Source organism: Heterodontus francisci, chromosome 12 (assembly GCF_036365525.1).
Source record: "Heterodontus francisci isolate sHetFra1 chromosome 12, sHetFra1.hap1, whole genome shotgun sequence".
NCBI classification, from domain to species: Eukaryota; Metazoa; Chordata; class Chondrichthyes; order Heterodontiformes; family Heterodontidae; genus Heterodontus; species Heterodontus francisci.
The window spans coordinates 104,909,082-104,926,410 of record NC_090382.1 but is presented as its reverse complement, the minus strand read 5'-3'; the positions used below and the strand labels follow the sequence as shown (position 1 = coordinate 104,926,410).

Genomic DNA, 17,329 nt, shown 5'->3' with positions numbered 1-17,329 from the left:
GAGACAAACTTGCAGGGCAGGTCAGCGAAGCAGAGAGTTTAATTGGATTACATCAATGCACAGAGATGGCCTATAAAAAAGACATAAGCTCATTGGGACTCATCACCTTTACTTGCTCCTAAAAATTATTTTCAGGTATATCATAACAGTTGTGATGGAGCCAAAGCCATTCAACTCATCGAACCTTCCTCTTCCACTGCTCATATACACTCTATTCTGCCAAGGACTCAACCCACCCACTTAATCTCCTGAGGAAAGTGTGTTAATACTTTTGTTGTTTTGTGAGTTGAGTTGCTGGGCTCTGGGAAGCCACATCCTCGAGGGGTGTGAAGTCCAGTCCGTTCCCCAGCTCTTTGATCTGAACCTTTCACTCATTACGCAAGTTTCATCATAAATCTGGTCAGTCCCGACTACTGTTTGTAAATACAGCAGCTCAATGCCATGGAGTGGAGTCTCTGGAGATTACAGCTGTTTGTTCAACAGTAAAGCCATTTCATAGCACAGCACTAATATCTGGCATGGGAAATAAAAAGGAAAAACGCAATTAAATTGTGAGGGCTTTGCACTGCCGCCGAGGTTATTATGGTTTAGATAATTGGAATCAGTTCCTGTGAGAAGGACAAACTCCGTCACCGTCTGAGTCAGCAGGGAGGACAATGTTCCCTTAGTCTGCCCCTCCCTCATCCTCCCACACTCCTCCGCTCCCTCCTACACCCTCCCTCAGTCGAGAGGTAGCATTCACGCCACTGACCCCAGTTGGGCACTGCTACCTGCTTGGGATACAATCAAATGGAACTAAGTTCTACCACCAACTGCACACTGACCTGGCCTCTGGCCATGTGGAGCACTGTATCTGTGCACTTAAGCCAACACCGCCAAGAAACAAAGTCATTTATTTCATTGTTGTTTGTGGGATCTTGCTCTGCATAAAATGGCAGCCCTGTTTGACACCATAACAACAGTCACCTTACAGCAAAGTAGTTAATTGTACCTAAAATGACCAACCCATAGAGACTGATTGCTATGATTAGTTAACAGAAGGCGGCCGACTCGATGAACCAAGGTCTTTTTGTCCAGAAATTCCTATTTTCCTAATTTGTTCTGTTGTCCTTAATTTATGTTTAAAATCTCAATTTTAGACGTGGGGTTAAGAACAACACTTAGTTTAAGCAGGCATCAAGATCGGTGCAGGCTTGGAGGGCCGAATGGCCTGTTCCTGCACTGTACTGTTCTTTGTTCTTTGAATAGTCACAAGGCAGACTGACCTTCAGACCGACTTTCACCTTTCCTGATCTTTTAACAGGACACACTATTGGACAACCCCTTAACATAAATCTGTTTAATATTTGGAGCTTACTGCATTTCTCTCTCAGTCCCAGACTCATGCACGCAGTCAATCCTCTCCCACTGACTGATGCTCAATAGGGAACCAACCCACAGAACAATACCCAATGTATGTAGTGAGTTGGGGACTAGTTACAAGGTTAGCACACACCTCCATATCCCTCAATACCCTAACCCAACAAATATCTGTCAGTCTTATTCTTGAAAATTTCAATTGATCCCCTACCAGGCAGAACTCACAGCCTTTTCGGGGAAAGTTCCAGATTTCCACTAGATTTAGAGCAGAGTTGTCCAACATCGAGCCCGCCAAAGGTTTCCATCCAGCCCCGCAGATGTATTTCAGAGATGAGAACTTTTCCATTATCTTCTTTCAGACCGGCTTTTTAAAAAAAAAATCGCAAGTCCATTTCACAGCTGACAGGTGCTGCATAAGAGCGGGAGCAGCTGTTTCCCAACTTCGGACAGATTCTGGGTTTTCCGACTTTATTTTTAAAAAGGCCGCCAGAAAACCCGAAGTATGTCCGAAGTTGGGAAACCGCTGTTCCGAATGTCAGCAGCTGTGAAACTCAGCACAATTTTGAAAAAAATGACCAACCACCAAGCTGCTGTGCTGAGTGCTCCCGCTCCCTGCAACTGTAAGCGGGTGAGAGCAACGGAGTGGCGGGGAGGAAGGAGAGGAACAACACAATGGGGGGAGAGAGGAACACTACAACAGAGGAGGGGGGGGGGGGGGGGGGGGAAACACCACAACAGAGAGGAAGGGTACACCACAGGGAGGAGGGGTACACCACAGAGAGGGGAGAACACAGGGAGGGAGAGAGGGAGAGAGAGAGAGTGAGAGAGTGAGTGAGTGAGTGAGTGAGATCACTCCTGACAGATGGACATTTATCTGGAATACTCCACATCGCTACAAGAAGTGTGCGGGCAGCTATTGACTACTTGTGCAAGCAAAAAATGCCAGGTATCTCACTAAATCAGTGTTCAACATAGTGATGAGAAAGTAAGCCAATAAATTAATCTTCTCATTTAAAGGTTCGTCACAAAAATGCACGTTCGTTGCTGTTTTGATTAATAGTAAGATAAATTTTTAATGCCTTTATCTTTCCGAAATTGTCTCACTGGCCCCCCTTATAAGACAAAAATTGTAATGTGACACCCCCAATGTGAAAAGGTTGGACAACCCTGATTTAGAGGGTCAGTTGTGGTTCAGTAGAAAGTACTCTCCCTTTGAAATCAAAAGCTTGAGGGTTCAAATCCCACTCCAGAGATTTTGAAGCTACAATCCAGGCTGACACTCCCAGTACCAACATCGAGGGATTGCTGTATTGTCTAAAGGTGGGTACTAAGGTGGTGTTGTACTATTGGAGGTACTGTTTTGTCAATAAGACATTAAACTGATGCCCTGTCTGCCTCCTCAGGTGGCTGTAAAAGACCCGGTGGCACTATTTGAAGTAGAGTAGAGGAGCTCTCCCTGGTTTCCTAGCCAAAATTTATCATGCGACCAACATCACTAAAACAGATTATCTACTCATTCCTCACATTGCTATTTGTGGGATCTTGCTGTGCACAAAATGGCTGCCACATTTCCTACATTACAACTTCAAAAAGTACTTCATTGGCTGTGAGGTGCTTTGGGAAGTCCTCAGGATGTGAGAAGTGCTATCATAATGCAAGTTTTTCTTTCTAAATATCTATCAGAAACATTCAATGAAATGATGGCGCATAAACAGCCATTTTCCTCAAGTCTCCCAAACAGTAATGAGATGAATGGCCAGGTGTACAGTAAAGGAATGAATATTGGGCAGGAGATCTGGAGAACTCCCCACTCTTCATTGAAGAGTGCCGCTGGATCCCAATTTAACATCTCGTCTGAAGGACAAAACAGCACTCCCTCCATGCTGCTTCGGAGTATCAACCTAGATCGTGAGCTCATGACGCAGATCAGGGTTTGAACCTACAACTTTCTGACTAAGGGAAGAGCGCTAGCGACCGGGCTGTGGCTGACACACGGGGTGTGGAAGAAGTGAAGAAGTCTTGGCTGCGGCAAATTTCGCTGTAGCTTTTGTATTTTCTGAGTTGAAGTGTTTTCATAGTTTTTTTATAGGCTAACGGTACATTTATTTTTTAAAAAGGCTGGGTGGGGGGGTGCGGTGAATCAATCAAAACCCGCCATATAATCGAAGCAAAGAATCAGCCAGAAAAATGCTACTGCACTTCTCAAAAGCTTCATTCAAATGTTCCCATAGAGCATCACTCACTCACATTCCCTGGATCTGTGCCACATTCAAATAAAACAAATTTTAGACATCCACTGGCGAAGCCTCAACTGGTGGAAGATCTCACGCTGACGCTTCCAATCATGATCGACTAGACACTCAAAAAGGTTTTGTTTTCTCTGAAACTCTCAAATCATATTTAGGAGTCAGGCAGGAGTTATTTTGGAAATCATTAAATAACAGTTACGCAACATTTAAATTCCACACAAAAGAAAACCACAAGTCCTTATTGCCAAAATTCCCAAGCTTCCCAAATCGTTTCCAAATTCGCAGCATCCAACTTTCCAAACAAAGTGGTTATTCTTCTATCAGGACTAATTTCTATTCACACAAATAATTCCCACTGGTTTTTCCTCTATCACTTGGACACAGCTATAGATGCTTTGATTTGTACTTCCCTGGTTCCTTTGCCTTCTCCATTATGGCTCTTGCATCTTCCCCTATCTCAAAGCTGCCAAGGGGCAACATGCTTCCATCAGAGCTTGTAATTATTCCACCAGCGCACAGAAATGCATCAAGATGTCCAATTTGGTCATGCAACGGCCAACTCACTGAGGGCAAACAAACTTGAAAACTCAACCAAAATGGTGTTACAACAAACTCTTAACTGCAGGTTTGGGAGTCAAGCACCGGCCATACAACTGTTATATTTCTATTTCCAAGGTAATTAAAACTCTCTAATTCATTTTTATAGAATAGAATCATAGAAACATAGAATAATACAACACAGAAGGATACATTCAGTCCAATGGGTCTGTGGCCATTTCACAGAGCAATCCAGTTAGTTACACTCGCCCGCTCTTTCCCCTTATCCTTGCAATGTTTGTCTCCTTCAAGTAAGTATTTATCCAATTCCCTTTTGAAGGCTACTATTGAATCTGTATCCACCATCTTATCAGGCAGTGAATTCCAGATCCGAACCACTCATTACGTAAAAATGTTTTTCCTCCTATTGCCTCTGATTCCTTAAACAATCTCCTTAAGCCTGTGCCCACTGGTTATTAACCCTTCAGCCATTGCTATTTACTGCATAGAAGCCCTTCATGATTTTAAATACATCTATTAAATCTCCTCTTAGTCTTCTCTGCTCTAAGGAGAATGACCCCAGATTCTCCAGTCTATCCACATAACTGTAATCCCTCATCCCTGGAACTATTTTAGTAAATTCCTTCCGTAACCTCCCCAAGCCTTCATGTCCTTCTTAAAGAGTGATGCCCAGAATTGGAGACAATACTCCAGCTGGGGTCAAACTAATGTTTTATAAAGATGTAGCATAACTACCTTACTTTTGTACTCTTTGCCTCTATTTATAAAGTTCAAGATCCCATGTGCTTTATTAACTGTTTTGTTAACCTGTCTTGCCACCCTCAAGGATGTGTGCACAAACACCCCAGGTCTCTTTACTCTTGCACTCCTTTTAAACTCTATCATTTAGCTTGAATTATCTCTTCTCATTCTTCCGACCAAATTGTATTTCTGGATTAAATTTCATCTACCATGTATCTGTCCATTCCACCAACCTATGTTCTCTTGAAGTCTATCATTATCTTCCTCACTGTTTACTATACTTGCCTGTTTTGTGCCACCTGCAAATTTTGAAAATGTTCCCTGTACCCCCAAATCCAAGTCATTAGTGTATATCAAAAACAGCAGTGGTCCTAGTACTGAACCTTGGGGACCACTGTATACCTCCCTTCAGTCTGAAAAACTGTCATTCACCACAACTCCCTATTTTTTATCTCTTAGTCAATGTCATATCCATGCTGCTCCTGCCTCTTTTAGCCCAAGGACTTCAATTTTGCTAACATGCCTATTATATGGTACTTTATTTTGAAAGTCTATATACACATCAACTGCACTGCCCTCACCCACCTTCTCTGTTACCTCATCAAAAAAACTCAACCAAGTTAGCCAAACACAATTTGCCCTTTAAAAAAAAATCAGTGCTGTATTTCTTTTATTATTTAATACTTGTCCAAGTGGCTGTTCATTTTCTCGCACATGATTGTTTCTAAAAGCTTCCACACCACATCATGTGTGAGGTGGCGGAAAGGTTGAATGTGGAGGCAGGTTAGGTGAAAGTGGAACCGTGTCGTGGTTTTAGGAGGGGAAGTGGGAGAGCAGAGTGTGGGCGATGGAACTATCAACCATAGTGGGGGGATGGGGGTTAGGCATGGGAGGGTGGGATTCTTTGATTGACGAGAAAGGAAGACATATTTGTGTCATCAGATGCTACGGAGATGGAAAAACTGGGAAGAGGAAATAGAGTCCTTACAGGAAGCAGGGTATGAGGAAGAGCAGTCAAGGTAGCTGTGGGAGTCAGTGGGCCTATAGTGAATATTGGTTCATAGCCTATCCCCAGAAATTGAGACAGAGAAGTTGAAGAAGGGAAGGAAAGAGTCGAAGATGGACCATGTGAAGGTAAAGGAAAGGTAAAAATTAAAGGCAAAATTTTTGAAATTTTCCAGTCAGGCTGAGAGTAGGAAACAGCACCGATCCAGTCAATAAACAGGAAGGGGTAGGAGGTAGAGAAGGTGTCCTGTGGAGGACTGGAACGAAGAATGTTCCACATATCACATAAAAAGGTAGTCATAGCTCAGACCCATATAGGTCCCAAAACAAAACCTTTGATTTGGAGGAAGTGAGTGGAGTTAAAGCAGAAGTTGTTCAATGTGAGAACAGGTTCAGCCAGATGGAGGAGGGTGGTGGTGGATAGGGATTGGTTGGGCCTCTGTTCAAGGAAGTCCTGAGATTTTCCTGGTGGGGGATGGCAGTGTAGAGAGTTTGGATGTCCATGGTGAAAAACAGATGGTTAGGGTCAAGAAATTGGAAACTGTTTAAAGTGGCAGAGGGAGCTGGGAAGAGACTGAACAAGGGGAGAAAAGAAAAAGAGCCAAAATAGGAAGAAATCAGTTCAGTGGGGCAGGAACAGGCTGAAACAATGGGTGTACCAGGGCAGTCCTGTTTGTGGATCTTGAGAAGGAGCTAGAAATGGGCTGTTCAGGGTTGGGGGACTATAAGGTTGGAGGCCATGGAGGGAAGATCTCCAGAGGAGATGAGGTCAGTGACAGTCTTAGAAATGATGAAGTGATGTTCATGGTTGGGTCATGCTCCAGGGGAGGTAGGAGGAAGTGTCAGAGACTTGGCGTTCAGCAATGTAGTTCATCTTTTATTGCAAAACCTTATAAACGTGCCATTGTTTTCTTGCTTGATATTATTTGACAGTTATGTGCCACAGATAATGAGAGTTGTGTGCTAGTTGATAGAAGCTCTCACTAATTGTGGTTTTGTTAGCTACTGCAGTAAATATTATAAATGGTGCCTTCAGGCTCATTATTCAAGCCATCACTAGCAACCTAACCCACACTAATCAGATTAAAATGATGTTAACTTAACAAATCATTTTTATATTATTTAAACACTTAAGAATTGAAATAATTAATTATTCATGATGTATGTTAGTCCCTCAACTTCCTGAACTCTGAGGAACTACAAAAGACATAGCTTCGTTGCTTGGTGATTGAATTATTTTATAATTTTGTTATATTGTATTTTATTTCATAAGAGTTACATCAAAGGAGTTTAGAGAAACTTCACAAAACCTTAATGAAACACTGTTGTTTCTCTTTTGGGTGGGGCTGGGTTCAAGAGACTGTGGATCCCACAAGGATCAGCAGTTTTGCTAAGAGAGGCAATGAGTAACAGGATGATAGTTACCTTTGTTGACTGTAATTGTCCTGTGTGAAATGAGTTCCCAGCAGTATCAATTGAGTTCCTAGCACGGCACATAACAGTCCCTTAATCTGATACAAAATTGGAATTGTCAAAAGAAGCCAGAGGATGAATAGGTGTGGAAAACGAAAAATGCAATCTGGTGCAGCAGGGAGTGGTGTTATTGTGGAATGATATAGCAGGGACAGAGGCCATTCAGTCCATCATTCCCATGCCAGTAGGTTGGTTCTTGAGGTTGGATTTGCAATGTATGGTTCGGGGCCGAGTAAAGAGAGTTTTATTTCACTTTTAACCTTGTTGTACTTGGTCTAGGAGTGCTTGATGCTGCCGTGGTTTGCTAGCACTAACATTCTTCATCTCAATCCAAAAAATACAGGAAATTCAAAATAAGATGGGCAGAACTGACGCTAGGAAATGAGTTGTGAATGTCAAAAAAGTAACCAGAATTTCAAAAAATAGATATACAGACTGATAGGAATTTTCCATTTTTAAACAAAAAAAAATACAAGCAATGCATTTTTATTTAAATGATATTAAATGAATGAAAATGAAGTGTTGAATAGGTAGAAATTAAAGACGGTAAGCAATGCAGTTAATGCAGCTTTTTAATATACGTTATTGAGATTGAGAATGACAACCCCATAGCTGGAACATGTCTGTGAACATTTCATTCCTGTATGGGAAGTGACAGAAGATACACAGCTATAGGGGAGAGAGAGAGAGAGAGAGAGAGAGCGAGAGAGAGAGAGAGAGAGAGCGAGAGAGAGGGGAAGTGGGATTAGGTTTGTTCTGCTCTAGGAAAGAGCTGGCACATGCACTAGGTGTGGGATAAGAGCTCCTTTTGTCTCTGGTTATTTTTGTAACCATTGGTACCCAAGTACAGATGAGAGAGCCCATTTGACCCATCTGGGCTAACCTTCAGCAAAAACCAAACGACTCCCACCACACGAAATGATTCCAGAGATTTTGCCTCCTGGAAGACCATTTCTGATATTAAGCTCAAAGAAGTGCCTCCTGACATCACTCCTAATCTTTTTTAAAATACAAGTTAAAACCCATGTTCTTGTCTGGTTTGGGATTTTTATAGAAAAATTGACAGAAGTATGAAATGCAATTCCCAAAATAACAGCAGCAATCCTGGAATCTCATGTAATACAAATAAAATGTCACTTATTTCAGTCACTATAAATCAATTGGCACACTTTAGGAAGGGCATGAAGGCTTTGGAGAGGGTAAAGAAGAAATTTACTCGAATGGTTCCAGGGATGAGGGATTACAGTCACGTGGAGTTGGAGCAGAGAAGGCTAAGAGGAGATTCGAGAGAGATGTTTAAAATCATGAAGGGTTCAGATGCAGTAAATAAAGAGAAACGGTTTCCAGTGGCTGAAGGGTCAATAACCAGGGGCACAGGTTTAAGGTGATTGGCAGAAGAATCAGAGGCGACTTGAGGAAAAAGTCTTTTATGCAACAAGAAGTTCGGATTTGGAATGTGCTGCTGATAGGGTGTTGGATACAGATTCACCAATTAAATATTTGAAGGACAAAAAATTGCATGATGCAGGGAAAGAGTGGGGAATGGGACTAACTGGATTGCTCTTCAAAAGAGCCAGTGCTCTTAATGGACTGAATGGCCTCCTTATACTATACTATCCCAGGATTCTAACCGACATTAAACTGACTGGCCTGTAATTGCCAGATTTATCCTTTGCCTCTTTTTAAATAAGGGTGAAACATTTACCCCCATTTATACACCTCATGTCCCCTCTGTTTGCTCCCATGTAGCACTGACCCACTCATTGTACCGGGGTGTCTTCGCAAGATTCTGAAGATAGTATAACTCTGGTGATAGGGTAGGTATTTCCAACATGCAACACACTTCGCACTATAATCTGAAGCCAATGGACACAGTTTAAAGGGTCCACAAACCAATACTCTTCAATGATGAACTTACATTAAAAGATGTAATAAGAGGTATGTGCAAAAAAAAGAGGAAGAGATCTAGAGCACAATGATGATTGCTTAGTTACGAACAGGATAAGACTATATGTGTCCTCATTGCAATGATGGTGCAGGATTATAGTGGAGTCATTCTCCAGTTCTACTTCAGAAAAAAACAAGATATCCACAATTATTATAAGAAACCACACAATCTGAGCTCAGCTGGTTAGTGATCAAGCTGGTAACGATCAGAAAGATCCCAGTTTTAAACAGCACAGCGACTCTCACTTATTCAGAATCGTACACAAGGAGGGCATTATGTCATGGGCTTTGACTGGGAGGGAGGAGAGAAAGCTGGGGTGGGGAGAGGGAGATGGAGGAGGACAGAAGAGTATAAGGACGGGAGGAGAAGGGGAGATTCTGTGGACGAAGGAAGGGCAGAGTATGAAGAAGGAGGGGGTGACAGGGTGTGAGGAGGGAGGAGGAGAAAGAAGGAGGAAGGTGAGGGGGAGGTTGAGGAGAAGGTGGGGGAGGATGGAAAGGACTACACTAACTGTCCTCATGGCCCGGGGGATGTTGAGATAGCTTCAGAACGTCCCCGTTCAGCCTCTGACAGATTGATTGATCAGATCCAAAATCTTGTTATCATTCATCAACGTATTGAAAACCTCATCCAATCCACGTACAATTTGCTCCCCGTTTCTACTAACAAACCAGCAGGTTAGTCCTCAACTCATTCAACATAAGCCGAGAAAAATAATTCTATTGTAGCATTATTTTATGGAATGTTAAAACTCGGCTCCAGGCGTACCTCGTTCATTGGGCAATGAGAGGTCAGATTTCTTGCGGTGTGGTTCACTATGAAATGATTTCACTGGGAATACTGACCGCTCACAGTGACCCGGGGTAATTCATCCCCGTGTTTTGTAGAAGGGGGCAGGTTCTCATCTCCAATATTATTCAACTGCAAGAGTTCCTGCTACAGACCAGGATCATGGGTCTGAGTTATGGGACTGTCCCGTCCCACAAGGTATTCAGTAGGAAAATCACTGGGACAAAACCTCCTGCAAATGAACAATTAGATCAAATTCGCTTGTGAACAGATTTCCAGGAGGGGCTGGAAGTGGAATTTACAGCTTTAAAATGAATTAACATTAAGTGACTGAGAGAAACGAGGGCTCTTTGCAATCAGAGTAGATTTTTACAAGACCTGAGTTAAATTTAGTTCTGTCCTCATTGCTGTCAGCCGCGAGTAATGTCGCCCTTTTCAATTTAACAAGTTAATACAAAAAAAAACAAATGCATCTCAGCTTTAACGGATTTTATTTACAAGTACAATTAACAAGATCGGCAGAAACATCTCTCAAGTCACCTACAAGTTAACTCTCGGTTGCTACCTGGTATTGCAGCAACCTCACTGTCTTAGAACCAGAATCACCAAACACTCATAGAAAGCAGTGCAGCAAATGTTTAACAGGGTCCGCACAGAGTGTTCTCATTCAGTGAAGTCACTCCCCATTCTGGCTGTGTGAATATTTTTAGAGCTTTCATTCTCTGGGTAGCTCCCGGACGGGAGTTGGCGAGTCCAATTGTTAAAAGCCTCAATCTGTAAAAGCTTTCAGCCAAAGAAGGGACGGAGAGATTCACAATGCAACTCTAAACATTACTACAAACACATATTAGCAGCCTGAGGAACAGAGTGATCCAACCTTTACAACACCTTTTAAATGAAAAGTCCGCAGATTTACTCTCTATCTGAGGAAACATTGCACAGTTAAGAGAATCCTCTTCCTACCTGACTTACAAACTGCTCCAATCCAGATCCAGAGAGAAAAGGGAAAAGGTTTCTTCATTTCTAGATGTCCAGTCTTGGAGTCATTCAATTCTCCGATTAAAGAAATAAGAATGTTATATTTCTCCTCGCTCTTTCTCACGTGTGTAATTCAGGGCCGTGAATCAGGTAAAAGTAGAGATTCAGTTCTGAGCAGTTTTGGCTACAGGCAGCGGAGGGCTGATGTAAACCACAAGGAAATCCTTCGAAGGAAATGTATGCAATGATTAGCATCAAGTGAGATGCATTTCCTTTTTGCAAACCTCTCTCGCCACTTCCAGCAACCCGCAGGAAAGAAATTATCCCTCCCCCCCCCCCCACCCCCAACTTTATTCTGACCAAACGATCTAGATTCCCTGTGATGCCCGAAAGGAATTGAATTTTTCAGCAAAGTTTTTTTTAAACAATCTTTCCAGACGCTAAGCTTCAATCGTGTGGTACAATACATGAATCCCCAATGTGTTCGACTTCACTGGCGTTCATATTTAAAATGTTTATATTCTCTTTGTATTTAAGATTACAATTTAAACAAATCAGTGTTTAACCAGATGGTCTAGTCTTCCAATTAACCCTATAACAAGCTTCTAAGGATGAAGGATTCCTGTTCAAATTTAAATATATCAATCTATATAATGTATTAAAACTCTTCCTGCGCTTCCTGGCAATGCTTTTCTTAAAAATATTTATGTTTAAACTTATAATGGAAACTTCCTATGTAAACCTGTCACGCTGTAATTACACCCTCTCACCATTGGTGGCTCTGTAACTCTAGTTTTCTATGGCCCAGCTCCTCAGGCAGAAACCCCCCTACTAGCTCTGCTTCTCTTCTTCCTCTGTTGCTGCTAGTTTTTTTTAATTATAAATAGAGTAAAATCAATTATATACCAAAAGACAGACTTAAGAATGGGAACTGAATTACAGTTGAACACACTGGCCCATTTATCCCCTGCCTGCTAACCCCACTTCACCTCCAACTACGACTCCAACTAGTAATATATATATTATAAATTTACTATGTACTATGTTATACACTTCATTTTGAGCAGCACCCTTCTGAAAGAAAGACTTGCATTTCTATAGCACCTTCCAGGAGTTCAGGAGGTCCCAAACATCTTTGCAGCCAACGAAGTGCTTTGAAATGTAATCACTGCTGTAATGTAGGGAAGTGCCACAGCCAATTTATGCACAGCAAGCTCCTACAAACAGCAATGAGATAATAACCAGATAATCTACTTCTAGTTTAGAGATGAAAATTAGCCAGGCTTTCATTGGAAATAGTATCATAGGATCTTTTACATCCATCTATTCTGTGACACATTGTTGCACCTGCAACCACACATTTCTACCAATAGTTAGAGCTCCCTAAGCTTCCAATCTCCACAGCTATACCTGTAAGAAATACAGGAAAGTAACGTGTATTTCTATAACACCTTTCACAACCTTAGGACATCCCAAAGCACTTGAGGAGGGATGTAGTTGCATTGGAGGCAGTTCAGTGGATGTTCACTAGATTGATTCCACAGATGAGGGGTTTGTCTTATGAAGAGAGATTGAGCAGTTTAGGCCTTTACTCTCTAAGTTTAGAAGAATGAGAGGAGATCTAATTGAGGTATTTTCGATGATTAAGGGGATTGACAAGGTAGACGTAGAGAGGATGTTTCTTCTGGTGGGGCAATCTAGAACGAGAGGTCACAGCTTTAGGATAAGGGGTTTAAAACAGAGATGAGGAGAAATTACTTCTCTCAAAGGGTCATGAGTCTATGGAATTCACTACCCCAGAGTGCGGTGGATGCCGGGACATTGAGTAAATTTAAGGAGCAGATAGACAGATTTTTAATTAGTGATGGGTTGAAGGGTTATGGAGAATGGGCAGCAAAGTGGAGTTGAGGCCAAGATGAGATCAGCCATAATCGTATTGAATGGCGGAGCAGGCTCGAGGGACTGAATTGCCTACTCCTGCTCCTAGTTCTTATGTTATGTTCTTGTAAGCATCAAGATTGGTTTGACGAAAACAATGAGGTGATCCAGAAACTACTGGAGGAGAAAGATCGCCTCTGTTGGGCTTACCTCAATGACAAGTCATCACTTTCTAAGCACAATGCCTACCAAAACATCTGCAGGACTGTACAATGCAAGCTCAGAGAGATGCAAAACACTTGGCTATGTTCACTTTTTACTATGTTATGTTCACTTCACAAGCAATGAGGTACTTTTGACCTGAAACGTTAACTCCGTTTCTGTCTCCACAGATGCTGCCTGACCTGCTGAGTATTTCCAGCATTTTCTGTTTTTATTTCAGCATCCACAGTATTTTGCCTTTTGTTGAAGTATTTCTGATGTGTGGCCACTGATGCAATGTAGGAAATAAAACAGCCAAATATGTGCATAGGAAGATCACACACATGGTCCCCGTGCTGTTGTAATGCAGCATCACAAATGCGGTCTGGGGGAAATTCTTTCTGATATTCTGTGAGCAATGCCAAGGGAGAGCTGCTAGACTTAAATTTTTTTTTTTGCTGTATCAATATATCATTACCGTACTTAGCAAGAGGCTTCATTCATTGTGACTGCATCCCTCCTCTGTGATATCTGAAAACACAGCATCAGTTTTCACATGTATGCTGATGACACCCAGCTCTACCTCACCACCATCTCTTTTGACTCCTCCACTGTTGCTAAATTATCAGGCTGCTTATCGGACATCCAGTGCTGGATGAGCAGAAATTTCTTTTCATTAGATATTGGAAAGACTTAGTCTATTGTCTTCAGTGCCCACCACTCAGGCAACTGCCTGAGGCTGATCCAGACTATTCACAACCTTGGTGTTATATTTGACCTGAGAGAGGTTTTCGAGCACATATTCGCGCCATCACTGAGACCGCTTATTTCTACCTCTGCAACATCGTCTGAGTCCGCTCCTGCCTCAGCGCTTCTGCTGCTGAAACCCTCATTCATGCTTTTGTTACCTCTAGACTTGACTATTCCAATGCTGTCCTGGTTGGCCTCCCACATTCTACCCTCTGTAAACCTGAGCTCAGACAAAACTCTGTTGTCTGTGTTCTACCTCGCGCCAAATCCTGTTCACTCATCAGCCCTGTGCTCGCTGACCTACACTGGCTTCCAATTAAAATTATCATCCTTTTTGTTCAAATCCCTCTCTGGCCTCATCCCTCCCTATCTCGGTAATCTCCTGCAGCTCCACAACCCTCTGAGATCCCTGCGCTCCTCCAATTCTGGCCTCCTCTGCATCCCCTATTTTAATCGATCCATCATTGGCAGCCGTGCCTTCAGCAGCCTAGACCCTAAACTCTGGAATTCCCACCCTAAATCTCTCCACCTCTCTTCCTCTCTTTCCTCCTTTTAAGTCGCTCCTTAAAACCTACGTCTTTGACCAAGGTTGAGGGAATCTATCCTAATATCATCTTTTGTGGCTCAGTATTAAATTTTGCTTTCTGACGCTCCTGTGAAATGCCTTGGGGTGTTTATTACATTAAAGGCTACATAAAGATACAAGTTCTGTTTAGGCTGCATCCCATTAACACTGAGGAAACAGGCATATGAAAGAGAAACTAAATATAAAGGAGAAACTCCAGATATTTCTTGAGATTAAAAAAAAGAAACAAATATTTTTCGATATTAGCAGGGGAGCATTTAACATCTTAGTAGGACATGACTGTCTGGTATTTTAATGGAGACATTTAAAATAAACTAGTTAATGTTTCTCTAAAACTCATGGATTGAGGAATATCCGATAACACATTAAACATTTTTCTGCTTCCGATCACAGTCTCTGAACTTAAAGCTGGAACAGAAATTTGGAGAGTTGGCATGAGGAGCAAGTTTGAGGAGAACATTTGATGTCTTTTTACAAGAACTAAACTGTATGTATTTCTGTTGCATCCCCTCATTTAGTTTGACCCAAGTAACCCCTTTGTAATTATTTAATGATCTAAGATTTTGGTTAAAGGACATTTCAATTCGTAAAGAGATAAAATTTTGTTTGGACCACTGATCTGAATTCCTAACTCAATCACTCCTGACAGTGCCTCTTCCCACCAGTTAAAAATAAAACCCATCACTGCACATGTGTGAACTATTAGAAAGCAGCCCTTACTCTACCCTGTACTCTGGAACCAATTTAAAGACAAACAACACCAATGCCCCTCTCACGGACTTCTGGCACGAGTTGCTGGCTCCCAGCTTCCTCACTTATAAAAAGACCACAAATATAACTTTCCTGCACCTGTTGTACTGTTGACCCTCAGCACCCGCAAACCCTCCCCACCGCCCTCCACCTTCTCTCCATATCCCTCAACACAACCAACCCACCTTCTCTCAAAATCCTCAATCCCACCTGCCCACCTTCTCTCCATATCTCCCAACCCACCTACCCACCTTCACAGAATCACAGAATTGTTACAGTGCAGAAGGAGGCCATTCGGCCCATCATGTCCACACTGGCTCTCTGAAAGAGCAACTTCCTCAGTTCCATTCCCCTGCCTTCTCCCCATAACCCTGCACATTCTTCCTTTTCATATAACTGTCTAACTCCCTTTTGAATGCTTCAATTGAACCTGCCTCCACTGCATTCTCAGGCAGCGCACTGCAGACCTTAACCACTCGCTGCGTGAAGAAGTTTTTCCTCATGTCACTTTTGCTTCTCTTACCAAATACTTTAAATCTGTGCCCTCTCATTCTCGATCCTTTCATGAGTCAGAGTCATAGAGTTATAAAGCACAGAAACAGGCCTTTCGGCCCATCTTGTCTGTGCCGGCCATACAGCACCCAACTATTCTAAACCCATATTCCTGCACTTGGCCTGTAGCCTTGTATGCTATGGCACTTCATGTGCTCATCTAAATACTTCTTAAATGTTGTGAGGGTTTCTGCCTCCACCACCTCTTCAGGCAGTGCGTTCCAGTTTCCAACCACCCTCTGGGTGAAAAAATGTTTCCTCAAATCTCCCCTAAACCTCCTGCCCGTTCCCCTAAATCTGTGCCCCCTGGTTATTGACACCTCCGCTAAGGGAAAAAGTTTCTTCCTATCGAACCTATCAGTGCCCCTCATAATTTTGTATACCTCAATCATGTCCCCCCTCAGCCTTCTCTGCTCTAAGGAAAACAACCCTAGCCTTTTCAGTCTCTCTTCATAGCTGAAAATGCTTTAGCCCAGGCAACATCCTGGTGAATCTCCTCTGCACCCTCTCCAGTGCAATTACATCCTTCCTATAGTGTGGCGACCAGAACCGTACACAGTACTCCAGCTGTGACCTAACTAGTGTTTTATATAGCTCCATCATAACCTCCCTGCTCTTATATTCTGTGCCTCGGCTAATAAAGGCAAGTATCCCATATGTCCTCCCAACCACCTTATCTACCTGTGCTGCTGCCTTCAGTGATCTATGGACAAGTACATCAAGGTCCTTCTGACCCTCTGTACTTCCTAGCATCCTACCATCCATTGTGTATTCCCTTGCCTTGTTAGTCCTCCCAAAATGTATTACCTCACACTTCTCAGGATTAAATTCCATTTGCCATTGCTCCGCCCATCTTACCAGCCCATCTATATCTCCCTGTAAACTAAGGATTTCCTCCTCACTATTTACAACACCACCAATTTTCGTGTCATCTGCGAACTTACGAATCATACCTCCTATATTCACGTATAAATCATTAATGTACACTACAAACAGCAAAGGTCCCAGCACCGATCCCTGCGGTACACCACTGGTCACAAGCTTCCAATCGCAAAAACAGCCCTCGACAATCACCCTCTGCCTCCTGCCACGAAGCCAATTTTGGATCCAATTTCCCAAATTGCCCTGGATCCCATGGGCTCTTACCTTCTTAACTAATCTCCCATGCGGGACCTTATCAAAAGCCTTACTGAAATCCATATAGACTACATCAACTGCTTTACCCTCATCAACACATCTCGTCACCTCCTCGAAAAATTCAATCAAGTTAGTTAGACACGATCTCCCCCTGTCAAAGCCATGCTGACTCTCCCTGGTTAATCCCTGCCTCTCCAAGTGGAGATTAATCCTGTCCCTCAGAATTTTTTCCAATATTTTCCCAACCACTGATGACTAGTGGGAACAGTTTCTCTCTATCTACTCTGTCCAGACCCCTCATGATTTTGAATACCTCTATCAAATCACTTCTCAGCCTTCTCTTCTCCAAGGAAAACAGTCCTCAATTCTCCAATC

At 42.5% G+C, this 17,329-nt stretch overlaps 1 protein-coding gene across 2 annotated transcripts in view; it reads right to left on the bottom strand.

Moving 5' to 3' along the window:
- The window catches only part of flt4 (fms related receptor tyrosine kinase 4), a 262,662-nt gene extending 251,342 nt beyond the window's left edge, over positions 1 to 11,320 (bottom strand). For both annotated transcript variants that reach the window (XM_068044014.1, XM_068044013.1), the window contains exon 1: positions 11,086 to 11,320. Coding sequence is in view for 1 of the 2 variants with exons in the window: in XM_068044013.1 (XP_067900114.1) it covers positions 11,086 to 11,143 (58 nt within the window). In the remaining variant the exon portion in view is untranslated. The remainder of the gene's footprint in view (positions 1 to 11,085) is intronic.
- Between the last annotated feature and the right edge of the window lie 6,009 nt (positions 11,321 to 17,329).